Source organism: Meleagris gallopavo, chromosome 2 (assembly GCF_905368555.1).
Source record: "Meleagris gallopavo chromosome 2, MGAL_WU_HG_1.1, whole genome shotgun sequence".
Lineage (NCBI taxonomy): Eukaryota > Metazoa > Chordata > Aves > Galliformes > Phasianidae > Meleagris > Meleagris gallopavo.
Window position 1 is genome coordinate 65,502,769 of NC_139405.1, and position 24,681 is coordinate 65,527,449.

Sequence of the window (24,681 nt, forward strand, 5' to 3'; positions counted from 1 at the left end):
CAGTGGTTGATCAGTGGTAAGGCTGGGTTGTAATTGTACAACGATGAACTGTGGCACATCATGCAATGTGGAATTAGTTTGCTTTTACTTTGCTGGTTTTAGTCTGTAAAGAGAAGGTAGGGGATAGGTTTTGTGATTTTTGTGAGAGTTTTCTTTTTCTCAGGAAAAATTCAACGATGGTTAAAAGCAGTACTGCCTATTTTGAGACCAGTATCTTGGATTATATTCAAGAAAAGCAGCACAAGGTTTCTATTTTAGTAGTATTTGGATTGTGGTACTATAAAAAAACGAATTTAAAAAACATAGAGCTAGCCAATTAATTATATAATGGTAGCAGAATTCAGGACTCCCATCTTCCATTCCTAGCGCACTCTCTAGATTTATCGTAAAATCTTGATAGTGCACCTTAGTTATGTACTTCATTTTCTAAGTTAATAAAGTTGATACATTTATTATAGGTGCTTTGAAATTAACCAACAGAAACGGTTCCAAAATGTAGAGCTTTACCTAGAATGAAAATGTCTGAACTTACAGCCAGGTAGAGACATTCTCAGCTACACCTATTAGAAATCGTCTGACATGCTGCCCACTTTCATAAGGCGCTCATACTGATGTGCTTAAGAATTCCTAGTAAACTTTTGCACTTTTGGAACAGAACTATGAGTTTTGCTCTGCTTCTGTAGAGATAATAGTGCAATTCATGTGAGACTGCTATTTCTTCCGAATTTTCTCAAATTTCCTTGGACTTCTGAGATGTGTGAGAAGCACCATCAACTCAAATGTGACAGATGTAAGTAAACATTGTATAGGTTTATTAATGCCCCACTCAAGATCTACTGGAAAAATGCTGTCTCTGATCCCTAAGAATACAAAATTTCCCGCTGCATTAACAAGTAAAAACTTTCAAGGAGAGTGGTGCAATTCTTCCAGATGTGCCCTAAGAAATTAACAGAAAACAAACACTGTTTTTTTTTATCTCACCAGCACCCAAAGAGAAGAGTAAGAGATTAGCTTAGATAGAAAATACAACTTATCAAGACAGGAAGTGAAGTGAAGACAAGCTGGAAAGAAAGTTAAACACTGTATTTTATGTGCAAAGAAAAGAAAAAATGGTCTGTGCCATTTCTTGATGTGAAAATGTTAAAAGACTAAATTCTTATTTTCACTAGAAATTCATGCTTTATCTTTCTAGGAGAATTAGAATAGAGAATTGGTGGGAATATTCAGATCCTCAACTTTCAGTCTCACTTGAAACACTTTTCCTTCCCTACAGTCTGGGCACTATGTAACCAAAACTTGTGGAGAAATGGTGATGCTAACAAGCAACAACCCCTCATCTCCAGTTAAGCTGTCAGCCGGAGAAACATCACACTAGCAACTCTCAAGCCTGCCACTTTCTATTTGCTTTGGTGGGACTTTTCAGAATTTCTGTATCACCACAATTAATAAAGGATAGGGCATTATATATTTAAAAAGTTACATTCATTTCTGTTGTGAACAGACATGTATAACACAATAATAAAATATTCAAGAATGGTAGGAAACCCATCTGAAGAAGCAGCAGCCGTTTGGTCAGGAATGCCATCTCTCAGAACAGGACTGCTGCCAAAGGGCAATTCAGAAATCAGAAATTCCCCAAATAGGAAAAAATACAGTAAGAATTTGAAGCAGAATCCTGCCATGTGCTCCAGTTGCAAGATGAGACAAATGTGCTCATCCTCATGTTCTAGCTGCAAATTGATAAAACTTCTGCAGTCTTCAAACGAGAAGGCAATCTTATTCTTACTGGACTCCAAGCTGGCCTAAACTTGAATCTGCTTAGCTGATTCTGAGGCCAGTGTAAGGCTTCAAAAACTGAAAGTAACGCTCTTTCATGAGAGAAGGAACAGGAGCACAGATAACATTTTGCTATTTACATAACTAGCTTGGTATCAGCCAAACCTCCATTTTTGGTACAGTGATCAGAGAGAGAGTCCCATTTTGTGTTATTATTAAACAGACACAAACTTCTCAAGGGCAAAAAAAGTGGAAATGAATTGTTCAATTAAAAAAAAAAAAGAAAAGCATTTTATTTAACTGTGAATTCATAAACTCATCTTAGATTCAAACGAATCATACATTTAAGGAGTAATGGCATATTTGCTATATGAGATGTTATACAAAAATTCTCCTTTGCAGGATTTGCAAATACCATAAGATGATCCAAAGAAGGGAGAGTAGGGAGCTAATTAGGGGAATGAGAAGAGCGTGGCTTGTTGAGTCCAGAAAAATAAAGGGTGTGAGGGGATGAGATTGCTGTCTATAAATAATTCTGGCGGGGGATACACACAGGAGGGAAAGAAAGGCTACTTTCGGGCAGCATTTGCATGGGAAGATGCATGTAGACAAGTCTCAAGGAAATGCAGGTTTGAAGGTTAAAAAAAGGCTTCCCTGTGAGAGAAGTTTCTGTCAGACAGCCTCTCAGCAGCAGCAGTGAGGGGTGAAGCGTTTACTGCCAGAGCATGATCAGTTTATGGAAGGATAAAACAGCCATTTGCAACACTGAAGAGCTGGATGTGCTACAGGGTGGAGAACTGATCTGCCTAGGCTCACAGCTGCCAGCCAGGCTGAGCCTCCATACCTGGGTGCGCTGTCACCCTCTCCAACCAAGGCTGCAGACACACAGCAAATTACAGAAAAATCAGACCTGTCATGCAGAAAACAAAAGCATCCGTGATGAGAACAGGGAAAAATAATTATTATTTTGGTCAAAGTGAGCAATGGGAACTCGTGGAGTTTCTTATTACCAACAGTACACCCCTCTGAGGCAGTGACACGTTTGTCTTTGCAAGCCTATGTCCTCTCTTTTCAGTGCTGGATTTGATTACTAGGTGACTAAAGAAGTGAGTGCTTTGCAAAAGGTAGGTGGTTAGCTCTAATTTTAGCAAACGTCTTTAATGTGGACGTTGAAAGATAAATGGTCACTACTGCATTTAGGAAGATTGCCAGCTCCTGATTGAGCGTTGTTCAGGAAGATCCGTATCTGCAGCTGCAGAAAAAAAAACCACAACAGTACTTGTGGTTCTGTGGGAAACACTATGTCGGTACAGGAGCAATCATTTTGTGAGAGCTCAGGCGGTCAGAGACCAACACAAGGGGCTTTCTGGAAGGCACAACAGCCGGCCTGCTCCCCCGCCAGCACTGCAGGTAGCTGCTGGGTGAGCAGTGCTTTTCCCTCCTTTCTCCTCTGGCTTTGCCCTGTGCCACCCGTGCAGAGTTTGGCACAAAGAAATCGCGGAACGATTGGTTGGAATGTAATTGTAAAAGGCCTCACTATGTATCTGTACAGGTGAACCCGTCAGCATCATCGCATCTGTCTAACCATCTCCACGCTTAGTGCTGAAGGGACGAGAACTCGGCGCGAGGGCACCTAACCATCAGGCCCCACCACCAGACAGGAGGGAGCCGGCATTTGCAGGTGAATGCTCAGCTCTGTCCACGTGATCCTTGGTAGAAACAACGAGCGCGGAAAATCCGCGCTTCTAACACCGATCTCAGACGCTCTTCGAGCCAGACCCCGACACAACCCGTGCCCCGCCCGCTCGCGGTCCCCGCCGCTGCCCAACCAGCGGCCTCCCCCGGAGCTGGAGGCGCCGCGCCCCGCCCCGCAGCACAACGCCCGCGGCCCGGGCTGGGCTCGGCTCGGCGGCGGGAGCCGCTGCGGGGCCGCGGGGGCGGGGCCACGCTGGCCAATCAGGGGGCGGCATCGCGCGGGGGGTGGAGCCAAGCGTTGAGTGGCAGCTGCCGAGATAAACAAGTTGCCGCACCGCATCGCTCGGCGCCTAGCTCCTCGCGGCCCTGTGCGCGGTGGCTGCGGTAGCGGGGCTCGCGCCGTCTCCATGCAGGAGGCGCCGAGCCGGGTGGCGGTCTCTCCGCTCCCGCGACGTTAAGAGTCGGCAAGTTCCCGGCGGCCGCCGAAACGCTCGCCGTCTCCGGGGAGCGCAGTGCGCCGACGCGGCCTGGCCGCGACGGCACGGGGCATGCCGGGAGTCGTAGTTCAGCCGCGGTCTCGTCCCGCCCATACCGTCGGGGCCGGCGCCTGCCGCCGCACTACCACTCCCGGCGTGCCCCGCGCCGCGCCGCGAGGAACCCAGTTGAAGCGGGTGGCGGCGGAGCGCACCCCCTCCCCCCGCCGAAAAGCCCCGAACCAAAACAAAAACAAACCAACCCCTCCCCCCCTCCCCCCATCCCTCCCGTCCCCAGCGAGCCCCGGAAATGGCGGCGCCGGGAGGGGGCTCCGCCGGCCGGGGGTGCTGATCCGGCGCCGCGTCCCCCTCCCGTCCCTCCCCGCCCATGGGCGAGACATGGACTACGAGTTCAAGTCGAAGCTGGCGGCCGAGCGCGAGCGGGTGGAGGATCTGTTCGAGTACGAGGGCTGCAAAGTGGGCAGAGGCACCTACGGGCACGTCTACAAGGCCCGCCGCAAGGACGGGTAAGGGCCGCGCGCCGCCAACCGCCGCCGGGGCCGCGCGTCGCAAACCGCAACCGCCGCCGCCGGCCCCCCCGCGACGCCGTCCGCGCCCGCCCTCCCCCCACCCTCAGCCCGGAAAGTTTCCCGGTCCGGGCGGGCAGGTGCGCGGGCTGCCCACGCGTGTCTGTCACCGCCTCGCGGGGTCCCGCTCGCGTCGGGGGCTCTGCCCCGCGGGCGGGAAGCCCGAGGCGGCCGCGACCCGTCGGAGTGCCGCTCCGGTGAGCCGGGCGGCCCCGAGGATGCCGGGCGCTCCGGCCGCTATAGCCGCGGCTGCGGGATGGGGGCTGAGTGCTCCCCTTTGCGGGTCACCACCTGTCCCCGTAACCCGCAGGAGAGCACCGCGTCTCTTTGCCGTGCTGTCTACGCGGGCTTGGTCTAGGCGGGTCGCTGAGCCCGCTCGTGTCTCTAGATCTTCCTTCTTGCCTCTGAGGGAGAGACGGCTGAAAGGTGTCCTAAGGATACAGCTCGGCACGCTGTGGGTTGGAGAGCTCACGCTGCCATTTGGGGTTGCCAAAAGCATCGCGGGCCTTCAGAAGACACTGGTGCAGGGCTGAGCTCTGACCCTGGCCCTGTCCTTTTGGAAGGGCCGTTAAGCGCTTTTCGGTTTATTGTGTCTTGTGAATGGTGCACAAACGTGGACCGTACTTATAGAAGTGTTCTAAGCACGCTCTAAAGACTCATAAACCTGAAGTGGCACCATTCTTACCGAATGCTGAAGAGCCTTCGATTCCAGGCAGCTGGAACTTTGAAAAGACTGAGTATGGAAAAATGGCTTTTTGGTTGTTTTATGCAGCTCTGGAAGTGATTGATGACATGCTGCTTTAGATTAATAAAGAAACCTAGGCTTTTTTTTTATAGGAGAAAATTGCATTCATGTGTTTCTCAACAATTTAAACTGTGAGTTAAGCGGCTGTAATATCAAAGGGATCAGTAACAGAGTCAGCAGTTTGGCTCAGGTGAGGGACCTGGCACTGAGAGGTGAGCTCTTCTCTGCCTAACTGGCTCTGCAACCTGAAAAATAAAGCGTAACTAACTCTAAAAAGAAACTTTACAGCCTTCCTGGGTATTACTGCATGAAGGAACGATATAAAAGAGGTAGAACCTCGAGTTTACTTTTTTTATGATCAAAAAAAAGACTTTTGATGTCTGTCTCTAGCTTATCTGCCTCATTTCCTTCAGAATTACAGTGATGTTACAAAACACCATAAAGGACATGTCTTCAAAATCTTTAAGTAGAAGTATTAGAATGTGGATGCCCCGTCCCTGGAGGTGTTCAAGCCAGATTGGATGGGGCCCTGGGCAGCCTGGTCTAGTATTAAATGGGGAGGTTGGTGGCCCTGCATGTGGCAGGGGGGTTGGAGATTCATGAGGTCCCTTCCAACCCTGGCCATTCTGTGATTCTGTGAAATGCAAATAAGCAGTAAATCAGAAGTAAGCATGGCAAAAAATAGGTTATATCCAATTTTGATTTACTAGAGCCGTGAGCAGGCCAGCTGGTGAGAGGAAGTGAGAAGTTTCTGTAAGTGGTCAATTAGATTGAAATGTAGCGTAATAGAGCGCAAATGCAACTTCACTGTAAGAAGTCAAGTTTTGCTTTGTGAAGCACGGAAACTGAGTTATGGGATAAGAAAATTCACTCTTAATTGGCTTGTGTAATTGCAGGATCTTTGGTGAAAATAAGATGTGAACAAGTTAGAAGAATCATTAAGATGAAGTGATTTCTTTATGGGAAGAGAAAAAGCAGATAGCTAAAATATCTTTATGCAGTGGAGCATATTAACCATTAATCTTTAAATTTGTGGGTTTCTTAATGACAGAAACTTTTCCAACAGAAAAACAGAAGCTCAGCAGTGATGCCTATTTATAGTGTGCTGATCACTGGGGGATTTTGAGGCACATGTAAAGGAATTCTTCTTTGGCTGATCATGGTCTGCTTCAGTATTTCAAATTTGCAGAGCATTCTTGTATTAGATTCTGGCTACTTGGCATCTCGTAGTCAGTTTGTAGCCTCAGGAGGCTGGGGGCACCGAGAGCCTCTGCAGCAATTCCACAGAGAGCCTGTCACTTCATGTTTCAAAAACTTGGCACAGAAACTTTATGAAATAGTAAAATGTGTTTATACGAAGCTTGGCAAGCTGTTGGATCAAATGCTTGTAAAAGTGGTTGCTTGGGTCTCAGTGAATGGCTCGGGTATAAAAGAAGTTTTTAGGCGAAATAACAACTGAGTTTGGCCTTTTCAACCTAGAGTGGAATATCACTTGGGCATGTTTCTAGTGAGCTGATTGATTTCTGTGAAAGTGAAGTATTAAAGCATTTTTTTTTTTTTTTTCAGTAGTCAGTCAGGTCTCAACAATGTTGGTCTGACACTTGCATGTCATATGAGCATATTGAACACCTGAGTATCTTTTCCAGTAGTGTTTGTGTGGCCTGATGAGATCTAGAAGTATTACCTTTATTATACGCTTAGCTAAGCAAGGCATCTGGTTTGTAGAATTTCAGTATCTGTGTAGCCCAGAAGGGCTAGAAAATAGGTCTTTGTGTAAGCTGTCTAATGGCTTATTTCAGTGTGCACTAAAGCTGGACCGGTGGCTTGGAGGGGATGGAAGTAAGAATATGGAAATAAACTTTGTGATTGCAGTTTAGCTGTCAATGTTAGGTACTTAGTTTTTCATGTAGCTGGAAAACCTGTTATTTTTGTGTGCATATCGCCTCAAGAATAGTATGCTGACTTTGCTAATGCTTCTTTGGGCACCAACTCACATTTGTCCAGCAAAACAAAGACTACACTTACCTCAGTCATGGCTGGGGCAGTATGATTCGTTTTGCATCACTTTTCTCGGTACATTCCTTGCTCTTTCTTTGCTCACAGTTTCAGCCACGATGGTGTTTTTAGTTAGGCTTCCTGTACCTCCTTATTGCAGGGGAGGCAATTTGTAGGAAAAAGTGTAGGTTGGAATTTCTGTTGTTTTTTTGGTGGTGGTGGTGGTGTTGCGTATGTCTGAATTATTTCCCTGTACTCTTTGAGAAGATCAGTCTATCAGGTCACGCCACTGCAGGGTATTTCTGTTCCATCATCTGTACGTCTGCTCACCTGCAGGAGTGTGTCTGGACATGTCAGCAAGCTGGGAAGGTACTGATGTTAGTTAGGCAGGAATGCACCAGGAGTAATGGGATTCAGGAGTCAACTGGAAACAGGCTGTTCTTGGTTCTACAGTAGCTAATGTAGCTCTTGTAAAAGCTGAGACAGGTCTGAGGGAGCAAAAGCTCTCTAGTTCTTGCCACTTGTGCTTGCTTTTAAGCAAACAGCTGAGCTGGCTGCTTTCTGTCACACTATGGCCGTGTTACATAGAATCATAGAATCGACTGGGTTGAAAAGGACCACAATGATCATTGAGTTTCAACCCCCCTGCTATGTGCAGGGTCGCCAACCACCAGACCAGGCTGCCCAGAGCCACATCCAGCCTGGCCTTGAATGCTTCCAGAGATGGGGCATCCACAGCCTCTGTGAGCAACCTGTTCCAGTGCATCACCACCCTCTGTGTGAAAAACTTCCTCCTAGTATCTAACATAAACCTTCCCTGTCTCAGCTACTGTTCTTTGGCTCACTGTTTGGCTGTGGACAACAGAAGTTATTAAAACAAAATTGCCAAGAACTCTTAAAAACAAAACAGAAACCTAAATATGTAGTATTTTTAATCCTCACATTTCAAAACACCTTTTAAAAAGTGGGTGGGTGCAGGGAAAGACAGGAATATGTAGCTTCCAATATGGTGTGTGCAGAAGGGCTGGGGGCTGCTGAGGGGTGAGCACTGCCCCTGTTGACCCCTCCTCTCCTATTAATGAGTACTGAGAGCTTGGAGCTAAAGGGGAGTCTGTGCTACTCCACGTGGTGTCAGTGTGCAGAAGTGTGGATGTCTTTATGCTGGTATGAAGTGCTCACATCATCCAGGGGTTGAGTGAAAGTTAGGGAAGAGAAAGGAAGGGGAAGTCCACAATCAGAGTAAGTATGAATCTAACCCAAGAATGCTGGCTTTGTTTCCTGCCAAGTAACCTTTAGTTTTACATTGTTATTATTTTTTAATATTATGAATCGTATTTGTTCAAAGCAGATGTGAAAAATCTTGATAAAGAGAGGAATGCTATGGAGAGCAGCCGCACTGAACCAGACAGGCGTTCCTGTGGTGTGGCTCAGGCAACTGGGATTTCTGCAGACGGAGCTGTGTTGCTCAGAGATTGCATCTGGTCACACGTATGACCATCATTACTTTGGTGGTGGAAAACCTGAAGCTTAGAACAGGCAGAGGCAGTCTGTGTAATCTACTAAATCAGTATTAGTGATGCGCTTCTCCCAAATTGTTATTCTTCAAAACTTAAATACCGAACTAATCAAGCACAAGTGTGTCAGGAAGTGAAACTCACGCTGGAGTTGACTAAAAGCTACGAACAAGCAGTGCTGAGGTTGCAGTCACAGAGCAATGAGTGCCTGGATGCTGCAGCTGCCCTTGCTGTTGAGAGGCAGCTCCTTGATGTGGTAAGGAATGTACGCTCTTGAATGTGTACCTACAGCATTGTGTACCAGTGCAAGTAAGTGCTTGTAAGATATTTGAGAGTCTGTGATAAGTTATTCAAACTTCATATTCACTATTTGACATTGTCTGGAACTGAGGTGTTCTGAAGTGTCAGTTGTAGTTGCTGTTTGCTACTGCAGCCCTGTGGTGAGCTGCATCACGGGGATGTTGACCCTAATCAGAGAGCAATGGATATGATCCTGAGCAATTACCTTTCTCTGCTGCAACGTCTCTACCTTTAATGGTATTAGAGAAGCTGTGTTTTGCTTCTCACTGTCATTGTTTTTTCCCCCTTGAAAAGCTTGCTAACTTGGGGAAGACAGAATTGCTGAAGGTGTTGGTGCCTTGCTATGTGATCTCTGCATAGCCAGATAAACCTAAATATGGGGTTATGTGCAAATCCTGAGAATGTTTCCTAGCAGTGAGTGGTGTTAATATGTGTGAAAGAAGCAGGAGAATTAAGAGAAACCTGTCTGACTAGTTGTCTGCAGTGTCTTCTCATGGAAAACCCTGAGCTGGGAAGAGCTCATTAGTATTTCATAATTGTGCTGAGAGCTGATAGCACAGCTACACCGTGGCTCTGCTTCCTGCCCAAACGGACTGTGCGAGTGGTGATGAGTAGTTCTCAGTGCTTCCCACAGGCTCTCTCATGTGGTCTCTCCTATAGTGATTTTGTCCTTTCTCGTGTTGCTCTCTGAGCGCAGGGATGAGCCGCGTGGCCTGGGCCTGTCAGAATGCAGGCAGCAATCTGCTGGTGTTTCATTTTGTGCTGGGGTGAGGGCAGGAGACTTTGGGGCGGTGGCAGGAGATTGAGGGAAAAATGAGATGAGTGTGGGTGATGATAAACAGGAGAGGCTGTGTTTGAGAGAGAAACACACGAAGGCTATTGGCAAGTTTGCAGAGGAATAGTCATGCAGAAGGTAGCTCATAATAACCTGTGAAGGAACACCTTTCAAGATTTAGTGGTTTTTGGTTTTTGTTCTAAAAAAAAAAGGAGACAGAGAGGATAAGAAGCTTCCTGTTACAGACTGAGGAGTTAAAGGTTTCCTAATAACTCTGCAGGTAAAGGAAACTAGAGTAGAAAGAGAAATGGGTGCCTTTCTTCACCCTACTTGGTAAGAAGGTATATTGTAAAGTAGAAGAGGAGCTAGGTTAGAAGCTGAATATTTACTGTGAACTACTAGACAGAAATCTAACATGTTGGTATATTTCTGGGTCATCCGCTGTAATCCCTTGTATTGTAGTAGAAGTGTTTCTTTATAATTTTCAAGCTTATCACATTATGCATGGTTTAAAAAAGAAAAACTGAGAAATCACCGTGATTTAGAATGCTGCACACTGTGTGACCGTTGTTTCTGTGGACTAGTCTAAGCAAATTTCACTTAGTGACATGATTAGCACCTTCATTACATTTTCTTCTGTTTTCTGAAAGTATCTCCTGAAATGATGTGGTTTTTTTTTTGTGACCTTAATCAAACATAACTTTTACAGATGCCGTCTGACCCAAGTCTTTGTCCTCTTTTCTTTTTTTCTTTTTTTAACTGTTGAATTCTGCACTGCAAAGCAGGACTGTAATTACATACACTTACTGCTGCTTAAAGTATAGTTGAGAAGTTATTGCAGACCGTGTATATAATATAGGAAAGGATCTTCATAATATAGGAAAAGATTTTGAAAATCACTTCTAAAGATCCTTTCCTATGTTATATCCACTTATGTTTGACTTCTAAAGATGTGTTGTTTATTGAGTTTCTTTGTTGGCACTGAAGAACTGACACAGGCTGCGCTTTTCCAGCTTCTTTTGCGAAGTATTAGAACTTAAAAAGATTAATTCATTTCAGTACCAGCATGTTTGCCTGAAGGAGTGCTGAAGCTTGTCTAGAGCAACTGCATTTGGATCAAATTGTCTAGCTCAGTGTGTGGCTTTTAGGAAATAACAATTTCTGTGTAGCAAAGGCAAAACCTTTACTGTTTTGGCTTGATTTATGAGTGAATGTATCTAAATAATTTAGTTTTAGAAAACACCTCCCTGCTCTGGGAACTTTGTTTATATTATATATATTATATATTTTATTATAATTTTTATTATATTATATATATTATATATTATATATATTATTATGATCATTTGACTGTCAGTTAGATGACTGGCAGGTAAAAACTAACTGTGATGACAGTCAAAATAATGACTCTTGTGAATTCAGCTATCTCAATAGATTTGAGAAGGAATAATACAGAAACATTTTAGATCCAAATTGGTTGTTATTAACAAAATCCTGTGCTAGTCTGTAAATCAGTGGATACTTCTGTATCTGAATTTCTCAATCATGTTTTTTTAGTCTTTTCTGTGGGAGCATGTCTTTGCTTAAGCTGTACGCTTTGAGATACTACATGAAATATTAGTGTATCTGATAAGACTGGCTGAAAGGAATGTTGTAAAAGCTAAGAGACCTTTGCAAAATTAGTGGGTGTTTTCTTTACAACTGAAAAAAAAAAAAGTGTCTTTCCTTACTGTGAGAAAGGCTGAAGGAGCAGGGATTACTGGAACAGTTGACATTATGAGGAACGTTGTTTGCTTCTGTGTTTTTTGGGATTAGCAGTTTTTAATAAATTTTTGATTAAGACTACTGCATAACTTCTCATTTCAGTCTCAGTTGTCATCTGTTTTTCACAAGGTTTATGATTTTGGACAGCTTTAGGGTCATTCATTGTGTAGACAAAACCACACAAGAAGTCAAGCATTCCAATAGGCAGATCCTCAGCTACAGCTGCCTGCACATGCTGGTTTGCAAACTCCTGGGTAAGGGCTCTGGTGTAAATATGAATTGTGGATAGCCTTCATATGCTTTTAAACATAGGTTCTCAGAAACTGGGCCTCGTGTGCAGTAGGGTTATTTTGTTGATTAGCATTCCTCACAAGTAGAAGATGACAATTGATTTCTTTTTACGGTCAAAGGAAAATAAACATAATAGGCAATTGATTGGGGGGCAGAAGCTAGGTCTTCTGGGAAAGAAACAACGTCCAGAGATGAAGTAGGACACTGCCACTACTTTGAGGCAATATATCTGGTTTCCTCATGTATTAATTGCAGAAAAAGTAACTCCTCTCTACGTTGCCAGGAAAGGTTTCCTGCCTGTTCTATCCCTCCTTCCTTTCCCTGCCCTAACTAGGGTGCCTGCTGCATCCAGGCAGGTAATGTAGGACTGACTGCTCTGACTGCAAGTGCCCTTGCTCAACTCTCCCACGGCTTTGCAAGGTCATGGAGACTTGTGCCTGAAGAGATCTGATGGCACGAAGGCTGCTCACGTGTGAAATGCCAGCAGTGTGAGATGAGCTGTTTGACTCCCAAGTAGGTCTTTTTAGGAGATGTTCTTCTTTCCATATGATTCATGAATTCTGCAAAAATGAAGGTGTTTAGAGAAGGTGATCACCAGTGTTAAAATTTCAATGAATTCCTTTGGATTGATGATAAGATTTTAGTGCCTTGCTCAGTGAGAAGTGCTGTATTTGTGGCTTTGTTCAGTGCAATTAGTGTAGCAGTGGGATTCAGTCTGTCTTTGAATGCTTCTGTTCCTGAAACAGAGTTCCTGGATGAGCCGTTACCGTGTTCCCAAGGACACTGTTGATTTCAAAGTCAGCTTTGTGTTTGTTCCTTTTATTAAAACCAGTCATTGCAGAGGATAACCAGTTGTTTCTTTGCCCAGTTCTGTCATGCTTCAAATGAGAAACAGAGGTAGACAAATTACCAAATTTAATTTGATCTTCAGTTCATGTCAGTCGAAAGACCATTACAAGTGAAATGCCATTTATTCTACCTTTAGCATGAGTTCAGAGGTGAGGAGAAAAGTTGGTGTAAAGTTTTGTCTGGGCTATGCTAGTAAACTACTAAAAGAGCAAGAAAAGCCTGTTCTCACTGTGTGATGCATGGACTTCAAGTTCCAAGGAAATCAAGCCTGATTTGAGTTCCCTGGGAACAGACAGGGATTACTGGCCAAAGATTGTCTTAATTGTTGGGAAGCAGCAAGGCACTCTTACTCTTAGCAGCTGGCATACATCTGTAGGGGTGTGAAATCTTGATCCTTTGACATTGAAATAAGGGGAAAAAAATAGAGATGCTTTATTAGTATTGGATCTTGCTTCTTTCTAATGATTTGGACTGTAGCTTTTGAACATATTTTACATTATTAACTAGGTCATGAACGTTAACATTGTTACTTAGAATTAGATCCATGTTGTGTTAGTAAGTTTTCATGTAGTTTTGGTAAAGACAGTTGAAGATGTCACGTGTTCTTTATTAAGTTGGAAAGTCTGAAGAAAAGAACAGAAGTTCTGCAGTGCATCAAACTGGGGTTCTTACAAAAGAGCTACAGGCTTCTCAATATTTGGTATTTTAAGTGTTTTCCTGCCTACAGAAGTTGTAGTATTTAGCTAGATTTGCACTGAAGAAAGAGACCTTGTATACTGGGCTGTGTATTTACAGTATGTTTTTACACTATGGATTTAGGACTTTTAAAATTACTGAAAAACAGATGGCTAATATAATCGAAGGTTGTGGTTAGTCACAAGCATTCTTCTGTAAGTGATTTTATAAAACAAAAGGCAGACTCATTTTTGGCAAAGTTTAAAGGACCCTAGTCTGTGGCCTTGGCACATAATTCACTGATAAGTAAAAGCTTGTTTCTTCTTTCTTTCTGAAGCTTTTTTTCTCCTTGCTGCTTCTCTGATGCAGTAGCCTTTCCAGAAGGGAGGTATTTCCTAAAGCTGTTCATTATCTGTAATCAAGCTTGTCTAGAAAGAAATAAGATAAGGTACAGCTCCATCCCCTGCTTTAATACAGCAAACACTGGCAGAAATTACCTAGAGCGGCAGAATAATTTTACAGCTTTCAAAGTTTAATGTGAACACTCCAGCCTTTAAATATATAAACAGGCTGTCAGGTCTGCTTATGCCAATCTGCTATAACATGAACCTACTCGTTTGATATTCACAGCTCTCACTCACTCTAGGTATTTTGGAGGCAGCCTAATTTTAGCAGTTACACCAGCCCTGTGGCTGGTTGAGGTCCCGTGCATCTTCCGCAATGGCTGTGGAGTGGTGGGGCAGTGACTGAAGTTGTGCTTTCTTTCCTTCTACGATGTTTTGTTATTAAAACATAAAGGCTAAGCTATGGTTGATGTGATTTCCAGTTGTCTGTTGTTACAGAGATTTTAAACATCTGTCAGTGGCTGTGACTGCAAAATAGGCTCTGTTTGCAGTTAGTCAGTTTCTGTGCTTTTAATTTTATGACTTAGGAACTACAGGAAAGAGGAAAAGAATCCAATGATTCTGGAATAGCTTTAGTTGTCATGTTGCCGTTAACAAACCTCTATTCCCCACTCTGTTTGATCCTGTTACAGTGGGGAAAATGAATATTTTTTTCTATGACATGAGGTGTGGTTAGTGCTCAGATGGCTGTTTTGTCTTTTATCAATCTGCTGTCACCTCATCCCATGCATAAAGAGCATCTGCCGTAGGTGGTGTGACAATCATGTATTTTTTCACACATATTTAGCATCTTTTTTGAGATTCTGTAGAAGGACGCAATATGAGGAAGTGATGTTTAAAGTGATGTTTAAAGCATTTGTCCTAACCGTGCTTTAAGAAGTTCCCTCCTCTTTAACGTGCACATCTCCTCTGAGTTTATAGACTAGTTTCCAAAGGAATAAGAAGCAGAAGAGCAACCATGTCAGGTGTTTTTTTAAAGGTATATCTGAAGATATTCTACAGATAATGGAATAAAAGTAGGGTATAGGTTGACTTCTAATAGGGTAGTGTGATAACACCCGGTGTCTATTCATAGCCTGATGCCAGTGGTACTTTTAACACGATCCCTTTTACATGGCTGGGATGTGTCAGATTTTCCAGCAGGCTTAACTCAGTAATTGTTCTCCTGTGTGTTTCTTGCAATGTATGTAATGAAAGGCAGACTTTTTCAAGGCTAGTTGTTGTGAGCAGTTGCTCTATGTTCAAAAATCTTGTGCAGCTTATAAACTTTTACAGCATTTATATTGGACTTGATTGTAGAATACTGATTTCAACGAACAAAATTATAAAGTTCTTCTATATCTTGTGGTGGAAGGCTTTTTAATTTCTTAAAAACAGCAACACAATCACTGCTTAAATAAATTCACAAATTATGAGTACTGAGTTAGTCTTCCTTAATGCATACATTTATGCAAGTACCTCATGTTGACAAGTGTATTAAATATATATATATATATATATATATATATATATATATATATATACTGTAAAATGATGGAGGAAGATATGCCTAGCATTAAGGAGCTTGGTATTATTAGGTTTTGAGAAGGGTGATCTCTAAAATTATGTTGCCTTCCCTGCCTCGTCTGGTATGTTCATAGATGACAGAAAGGCTTCATGTTTGAGCTCCAGGCCTTGGAAGTAGCAGAGTAAAGAGAAATGCTGCCTGCTGGTGTGACTGCATGCATATGCAGAGGTTGCTGACATCATCTGGGATTTCTGGAGGGAGACCTAACAGACTTCTGTGGTCATCAACAGTCTGATAAACTGTGGTGCTGATAAACTGTGTAGCATTCAGGCCCCTTGTTGAAAATTGATATTATGAAGGCGTGGTGAGATGGAAGATCCAGAGATGCAGTGCAGTGTGTGGCACATGTTCTGTTCTTAAGAGTGTTTTTCTTGCGTGTACTTGAATCAAGGTTGGAGATTGTTTTCTCTCTAATTGTTTTTGTATTGCACAGTAAAAATTATTGTGTGCTGTAGGTTTGTTTCCTCCTCCCTCTGCTGCTCCCAGTTTTATTTAGGTATGTTGCTGTAGAAGAGATGCAAACTTTGTTTCTTACATCTCAAATTTAAGACTTCTGATCTGGTGTTGCAGCTGTTGCACACAAATGGTTTGTTCAGGTTTGTTAGTAAAAACCAAGAGGCTCCATTTGATCAATATGGTTCTAGAGCATCATGCTAGAAATGCGGAGCTTTGTTTCAAAAGTTCTCATGAATATAACCTGATAGGGTACCATCTCTGTGCTAGAGGTAAAACTAGTTTCTTTGATTCTAGAGGGCAGAACAATGTAATTGCAACTGGTTTTGGTCTTGACTTCAGTTAAGTCTGTATATCATTTTACACATCACTCATGCCTATTGTTAAATAAATTTTTCTAAAACCCTTTGTCCTATTTTATCTGTCAACTTTGAGCACGTGTTTGTAATTGCTGTTGTATTTTCTTTTTAGAGCCATGGAAAAATGCATGCGCTGTGTCTTGTGGGTTTTTTTGTTTCTTGTTTCCGTGTGATTTCTGGCATTACAGCACTTCATGAAAGACTTAAATTTTGCTGGTTTGTTCTGAAGTATGAAGCTTCTTACAGCTTCTATTCAAGATAGAAACTTGTTAATCACCACACTCAGAATGATACCATGTGGTGTCAGAGTGTATATCCTGTAGGTGATGAACCATACCATCTTCCCAGGCAGTGTGGGTAATACCAGGAGAGGAATGTGTGTGGTAGCTGAGACTGCAAGCTGGATGTCAGGACTCTGAAATGACGCTGGGCTTGTCTAGTCGCTGCCTGCTAGGGAGGCTGGCTTTCCACCCTGCCCCCGAATTCAAGCACATGAGGGGATGTGCGTGTCTGCTGCATTCTTTCCTGTGCCCTATACGTGTGTGCAGCTCTGCTTGCAGCACAGTGAAGCCTCCTACCAGGCTCCCAGGGATGGATCAGCAGGCAGGCCAGCTGCGTATAGTGAACCCACAGGCATTACTGAGGTGCTGAACTTCCCACATTGGGAAATGAGGCAGAAATTTGGTGGTCTTATCCATTACTTTCATTGAATAACATATATTTATTGAAATTCAACGTGTATACGGTTCTGTAGAAGTAAATGAAGATCAACATTTAGATTCGCGATGTCTTTCATTTGTGGCTGGTTGCAGTGTGGCAAAAAGGAGCTGGCTGAGCTGCTGGCTGCATGAGGCTCGGTATGGAGAGAGGAAAAGAATAACAGAAAATGATTTCCCTGCTTACTGAAGAATGTGTACCATAGTGACAGTGCGTGCTGATTTTTTTTTTTTTTTTTGTCTCTTCATTCTTTTAGACTAATGGGTACTTCTACTGCATAGTAAAGACTGAAGTGTAAGAACTCTTCCTTTCTGGAAGGATTAGAACACCTTTTCCAGTTAAGTCTAGACCTTTTCACTTTTACTGCTGCTAATACCTTCTTAAGAGGCTGTGGCCATGTGCTCCCTAGCTGTGAGCAGCTTGTGATGTTAGCCAGTGGCAGATGTGATCCATGTAGTGGCTTTGTTCCTGCAATACTTAGTGATCTACGTACCATGGAGGATTTTTCAGTTAATTTCTAGGTGCACTTTGGTATGGTGCCTTTACCTGTACTTAGTAGAGGGGACAAAAGTTTGTAACTGGGTTGATCTCTGGTTGTCTGCTGAACTTTATGCTATGTGGCAACAATTAAACACTGTGATTAGAGTGTAACAAGCTGTCTGTAGGACGTGGTGTTACCCCAGTACTCTGCTCTAAGGAAACTGAGCTGTGTAGTTTTCCCAGGCTTTGTCCTACAAGGTCACAATTATTCTGTGAATGTTGCTTACAGAAGTAAATTGTTATTTTCTGTTAGTTTTTTTTTTTTTTTTTCCTGGCTAGATACTGGAATATTTTTATTGTGTATTTCAAGATGCTGTATGATTTATTTTTTTTTAATTTGCAGTGCCATGCATTTATACAAATAACAGTTTTCTTGAATATAGTATAATGTTAATATCTGTATTAACTGATGTAATAGTCACAAGTGCAGTTTCAGTGTGATTTATAGGCTTCCAAGCCAGTTCTTCTGTGGATAATTAATAATGAATTTGGTATGTATGTTAAATTAAATGTGAATTCAAGAGAGTCCATCGCTAAAAGTTTAAGAATTTGAACAATATGGATAAAACAATAGTTTGAATCATGTGCAATTTTAAGGTCCTTGTTTTTTTTTCTCCATATGATCTTGGGCAAGTTGTTTCTAGTCTTCCATTGCCTTGTGTGTAAAAGTTTCTCATCTGATGAAGTACAGATGCAGTAGGTAAGACAGTGTGATGCCCTTGAAATGGTTTAATTATTCTAAATCATCTGAACTGTACCTTTCTAAAGTGTACTGGGTAATATTTTTTAAAGGCTGTGGAAAAGAAAAACCGAACGTGTTACCAGAAGATGAAATAATCATAATTTCATTTCCTGCATTGAATACTGTAAATGGAAATAAAGCCAGCTGAGTAAAATGTTGTGGGGACAGGACAGTGTTCTCCTTTGCACTATACAAGCTAAAATGTTATCTTTTTTGGCCAGGGAAGAAAGCATGAGCTGAAGGATGAGGTTACAGCCTGACACCACTATGGATTTTTATAACGAGAGGTTCTGAATTGTTGCTGGTAGGCCTCGAGGAGCCTTGTGCTCAGTAACCTGGAGTACAGTCAGGAAGTTTTGAGGGGTAAATCCCATCATCAGTTTTTTATTTTATTTTATTTTGTTGAAAAGTTGTTTGGTTTTAAAATAGCATAGGTTGAAGTACTTCTGGAACGAACAACAACATTTGTTTAAATTCTTACCTCCCTAAGCTGAGAGCGATTTAGTTTTTCTGGGTAGTAAAATGAAATGGTGTGGGACTGGAAAGAAGGGAAAGTTGCTGTAGGGAATTTGGGAGATTGCGAGTTACTGAGTTGTCCAGAAATTATAATTGGTGAGCCAATGTAAGTGTATAAGTACCGTGGGTAACGGTGCTTTTTAAACACCCACTTACTGCAGCTGAATCCTACTGAATCTTTCTATGAGCATTAAGGAGATAATGTTGTATCACAAGAGCTGCTCTGAAAGCAGTACCTCCTATTTCATTATGTTGGCCTGTGATGTCAGAGGTGGATGTTAATGGTATGGCAGTAGAGGTTGAACCTTCCTGCCAGTATTCGGTTATGTGCTGTTGCTGTGTGACCGATGGCAGCAGAGGGACAGTCTGAAGTGTGTATGAAGAAGAGGTGTGTTATTGAGTTCCTCCATGTGGAAAAAATTGCTTCCGCTGTCATTCGTTAACATTTGCTGAACGCTGATGGAGATCAAACAGTGGATGTGGGGTAGTAGGTGCTGTGTTTCAGCTGTGTTGACAGTGACAGTGGATCCCATCATAGAGCCTGCATACAGGCTCTTGTTCATCACTGTCAGAAATGCATAGCTAAAGGTGGTGACTGTGTTGAAAAATCGTGTTTTGTAGCTGAGAATTTGCTCTCTAATATGGTGTTATTATTGTGCTCTCTGTGCCTGGTGTAGTTTCCATGGAAATAAATGGGAGGCATTACTTTCAGAGTGACCTACATACTACTCATTTGCCTGTTCTGTTTGCTTTCCTGCAATCTGCTACAAACTGCAGTTGTTTCATGTTCTTCAACTTTGCACTTCAGAGCACAGAGTTTCATATAATGTGTAGAGGTCTGTGATAGCAGGCACTCAGCAAGAGTCCTGTGCTTTGGGTCTGGCAAACGCAGACTTGCCTGGTCAAATTCACATTTCACTTTTGGCATGCTATTATGTTTTAATTTAAAACTTGATTGACAGTGGCTCATAAAATCAAGTAAGATCCTTGTAGTTTCTAGATACTTTCAGGGGAGTTTTCCAGGTGTGGGATGTGACTGTCCTGCTTCTTTGTGATAGCCACTATCTGAGAATTGTAGGAAAAGTCTCCAAAACTGTCTGTAGATCTATTTGCAATTACTGTTATCATTTAGACAGAGGTGGAGACAGGTTAGCAACATTTATTTATGAAGGAGGTTTTGTTTGTATTTGAAATCTGTATTTAAAGGGAAGTCTTTAAGCCTTGAATGTCTTAGTGTAATTTATGCATTAAAAAATAGGCTTTTAGCTTCTTGATCTAGAACAAATAAAAATAAATTGTTGTACTTGTATTATTGATATGACATAAATCAGAGCTAAAAAGATTCTTTTTTTTCTTTTCTTTTCTTTTTTTTTTTTGTACAGAAAAGATGAAAAGGAGTATGCACTGAAGCAAATTGAAGGTACAGGGATATCCATGTCGGCCTGTAGAGAGATTGCAGTAAGTGTACTTAAACAAAACTATTTTTAATGACATTCTTATTCAACAAGTATTTTAATTTTCTCTACAGTAAGATTATGTAAATGTTTTCCTTGAAGTATGCAAGTGTGAAAGTTAATCAAACATGAGCTTTTCAAAAAATATTTTGTGAATAACATTCTTTTCTGGTGTGTGGAAAGAGACATTCTCAGTAGGTTAATGGTAATGGCCTTCTGGTATTTTGTCTTGCATGCTTTTGTGTTGAGAAGGAAATAAATGTGACCCTTTTAATCAAGGTTTGTTTCAAAACTGGATGGTTTTTAAAATGACTTGTAATGACAGTTGTAATCTTTTGAAACCATTTTCTTACAAGTCAGCTTGCTAACAATGTATTTTATGTCAGACTAATGGTTTGGTACCTGATAACAGCTTGTTTTCCTCATTCCTTTTTTTGCTTTGCTAAGTACAGAGAAGTTTCATAGCAAAATAAAAACAGCTTTACTTGTATTTTTATTACATGTATCTTAAAGGGAAAAAAAATGGCACAATAGTACCCATATGTACACGTGTTTATATAAACTCCTTCAAAGTTAGTAAGAATTAGGTGTTTTTCTGTGAGGATCAAATTTAAAGAACAAGTTCTGACTAAAAATATGCAGTACTGTTGAAATGCTGGATAATGAGTAAAATTTTGCAGTGCAAGAATTTCCTGCATTACAACATAAGTGCATTTGCTTGATAAATATTTACCTTCTTTGAATGCTGTCAGTATGCTGAGGGCTTTTGAAATATAAGGCACTATTTGTGCCTGCAACTTTTTTATAAGCTGGTGGTGTTGCACAGATATACAGTATTCAGGTGTTCAATGCATTGTGAAGCATTAGAAATTCATGATATTCACAAACTGAGCAGTATTGTGTTTAGCACAGTGCATTCATTAATTCTGTGTCAAGAGCCATAGCAGATAAAAATACTGTCCTTTTGAAGTGCTTGTCACTGCAAAGTCAAGGTCACTTAGGGATTTGAGAGGTAACTCCATTGCTGTTGATTGCTTTACACAAAATCTACCCAGTGGCCTTTTTTAATATTTCTTAATATTTCTGCCTAAGTCTGTTTTGCAGCAGTGAAGTACTTTTCAGTTTCTTTGTCTCCATAATAGTATGATTTAAAACAGACAAATGACAAGAATCAGTATGTGGAATATAGTCCAAAGGAGACTTTTGTCATGATAGCACTGTAGTATGGAGCTGGTTCTGTCAGACACAACATTGTGAGGAAGTAGTGTCAGATTACTTTGTCCTCTGACCACATATCATCATTTCATTCCTTAATTATTTGTTTTTAAATTGTTCGAGCTTTGTGCAAATAGCAGTTGCATAAGTTGTTTAGATCCTCTCAATAGTTACTCTTCTAATTCTTCCTTGGATGTTATCTTACTCTTCTCCAAACTTCATAGTAAAACTCTATAACTGCGGATAAGTAGCAGATCACTGCCTGCCTCAATGAAATTTCAAGGTTGTCAAATATTAGAAATATGTAAACGGTAAAGGTGAAATAGTTGGAAAAGTGGTTATTTTTCTAGCGAACGGGCAGGATCAAAGGTATTTTCCACAAAGAGAAGGAGATCTATAACTAGCGTATTAATTATTAATCTTGTATTTAAAACTGTAGTGTTTACTGACTAAGAAAGGAATATTAGCCTGAAAAGAAGTGGTTTTAAAATGTCATGGATATAGTACTTTTGACATTTAACTTAAAAACAAAAACAAAAAACAAAAACAAAAACAAAACCCACAAAACAACCCAAAACAAACACACACACACACACACACACATGCGCGCACACACACAATATCAAGAACAAAAGTCCCAACTTAGCACTCATTCTTCTCTAATGTTTCTTTGTAAGTTCAGCAGATGGAAGAAACACTGATTGTGTTTTGTTCAGAATGATTTAGTAGTTCCGTAACCTGAAGACACTGACAGTGTGATTGAGGAATATATTACTGAACTGAAAGGCATTTGAGTGCTGTGATTCAAGACTGGTTTGTATGTAGTATTGTCTAAATACTCAGAATAAATCTACTAGCTCCTGGGGTGAGTGATTATTACCTTTTTTTTTTTTTTTTCAACTTCAGAATGATACCTTTTCTTCAGCCTGCAGAAGAGACTCTCAGGGGACCTAATAGCAGCCTTCCAGTACCTGAAGGGGGCCTACAGGAAAGCTGGGTAGGGACCTTTTTATTAGGGGAGGTAGTGACAGGACAGGGAGAAATGGTTTTAAACTACAAGAGGGTAGATTTAGACTAGATATTAGGAAGAAATTCTTTACTGTGAGGGTGCTGAGACACTGGAACAGGTTGCCCAGTGAGGTTGTGGATGCCTCCCTGGAAACATTCAAGGCCGGGCTGGATGGGGCTGTGAACAACCTGGTCTAGAGGGTGGTATCCCTGCCTGTAGCAGGGGTTGGAACTAGGTGATCTTAAAGATCCCTTCCAACCTAAACCATTCTATGACCCTCCTGAAGCAGGAATCCATTTTGCAGCCAGTTCTGTTGTACTGGAATGTTGAAACGCTAGAGGAGATTCTTATGTGATAATAATTATATCCAAAATAGGCTCTAATTTCTTCCCTGTAAGTAGAGTGTGCTCTGAAGGTAATTGAAATGCCAACTATTTGTGTGCTCGTGAGAGACATGTTGTTGCTGGGCTTCAGGCATGAACATTTAAAAAAGTAAAGCTGGAAAATATGAATGAGTCAGTGGTTAACTTACTCAAATTTATGCTGAATTTCACATGAGGAACTGTAGAAACTAAAAGGCTGAAGGGTGGCATGGGCTAATCTGAAAATCAGTAGAAAAAATTCTGGTTGTGAGCAATTTGGGAGGCTTCTGTATTATTGGCTTATTCCATTATATTGGCTTATTTGGAAGAGATGATGGAGTTCTGGATTCTTAGATGTGTGAGCACAGCGTAAAGCTGCATCACAGCCTTCATTAATGAGCCAGATCATGGGACAGAGTGCACCCTTAAGAAGTTTATAGGTTAAACGAAATTGAGGAGTTGTGGATACACCAGAGAGTTGTGCTGCTGTTCAGAGAAGCCTCAGCAGGCTGTGGAAAAATGATTTGAGAGGAATCCTGTGGAGTTCAACAAAAAGAAATGTAGGGTTCCACACAGAGGTGAAATAACTCCAGGCACCAGTACATGCTGGGCGGCGGCTGCTTGGAAAGTAACTATGCAAAGAAGGCTTTGTTGGACAGCAAGGCCTCCTCAGGGCAAAGATGGTTAACAGCATCCTAGGCTGCATTAGGCAGAGCATTGCCAGCAGGCTGGGGAAGGTGATCCTTCCTCTCTATTCAGCACTGGTGTGGCCTTACTTGGAGAACTGGTTCCAGTCCTAGGCTCTCCAGTACAAGAGAGATCTGGAGCATGAATGATAAAGATGATTAAAGGACTGGAGCATCTTTTATATGGGGAAAGACTGGGAAAGCTGGTGCTATTGAGTCTGGAGAAGGGTTGAGGGAGGAATCTCATGTATGTATAAATCCCTGAAGGAAAAGTTCAAAGAAATGAGAGTCAGACTTAGTGGTGCCCGTGGACAAGACAGAAGGCAATGGGCACTAATTAAAATCCATGAAATTCCATTTGAGCGCAATAAACCTCCCACAACTTTTTTTTGGTTGTTGTTGTTTTTTGTTTTTTAATTGAGTACTGACACAATTTTCCCAGAGAGGTTCTGAAGTCTCCACTTACTGGACACAGCTACTATTCCTGAGTGGTCACTGAAATTAGGTGTCTTAAGCAAAGCAATTGGGAATTTTCTGAAAGGTCTGAACTCTTGTCCCCGTAAGTTTTTTCTGATCTGTTTGTCACCAAGGTATGTATTTCATCTAGTATTTATAGCAGTTACCTGGCTAATTGCGTTTCCAAAAAAATTCAATGAGAAATCAAAAGTAAATTTGATTTTTTTCAAAAGCACTTAATAGTCAGTGTTCTTAGTGTGTTCCATTTGGTGGCCTTTTTTTTTTTTTGGGGGGGGGACAGTACCATGTAGTAAATATAGCAGTAAAATGTCCTGGAAGCCAATGAATGTTTGTAAGCCACTTTTACCACAGTGTGTGTGGTCTTGCTCTGAAGTTGTTTTTAACCCCAAAAATGAAAAAGCTGAAGAGTGTCTTTTCATAAAATCACATTTATTCCTAATGCATAGCTTGTAGGCAGATGACAACTAGTAAAGGTTTCTTTTCCCTCGAACCATTGACTTGAATTAGTGCTAGGAGGCTGCCTGTCAGCTCCTGGGTCTGTCTGGCTTTTCTCTCTACTGCCAACACTGAATTTTGTCTCTTCCAAGGATAAATTGTCATTTCTAGCCATTTTTTTCTGTGAATAGTGATCTTAATTCTAAGCTTCATTGGACTTTTCTGTATCAGCACTTTTTTTTTTTTTTTTTAATGCGGGGGAAAAAATGACACTATTACAGTTGGTTTAATAGGGAAAAGTAGAGC

The 24,681-nt window shown here is 41.7% G+C and overlaps 1 protein-coding gene across 3 annotated transcripts in view; it reads left to right on the forward strand.

The window, feature by feature from the left end:
• The window catches only part of CDK19 (cyclin dependent kinase 19), a 140,442-nt gene that overhangs the window by 16,451 nt on the left and 99,310 nt on the right, over positions 1–24,681 (forward strand). Inside the window, exons 2-3 of one of the 3 annotated variants that reach the window (XM_085217475.1) lie at positions 3,329–3,457; positions 20,120–20,195. In XM_085217475.1, coding sequence (XP_085073601.1) covers positions 20,172–20,195 — 24 coding nt within the window. In that variant the 5' untranslated portion in view covers positions 3,329–3,457; positions 20,120–20,171. Of the gene's footprint in view, positions 1–3,328; positions 3,458–4,202; positions 4,472–20,119; positions 20,196–22,312; positions 22,404–24,681 lie in introns of those variants that run through there. The other 2 variants (XM_085217474.1, XM_019613055.2) reach the window with 2 other exon arrangements.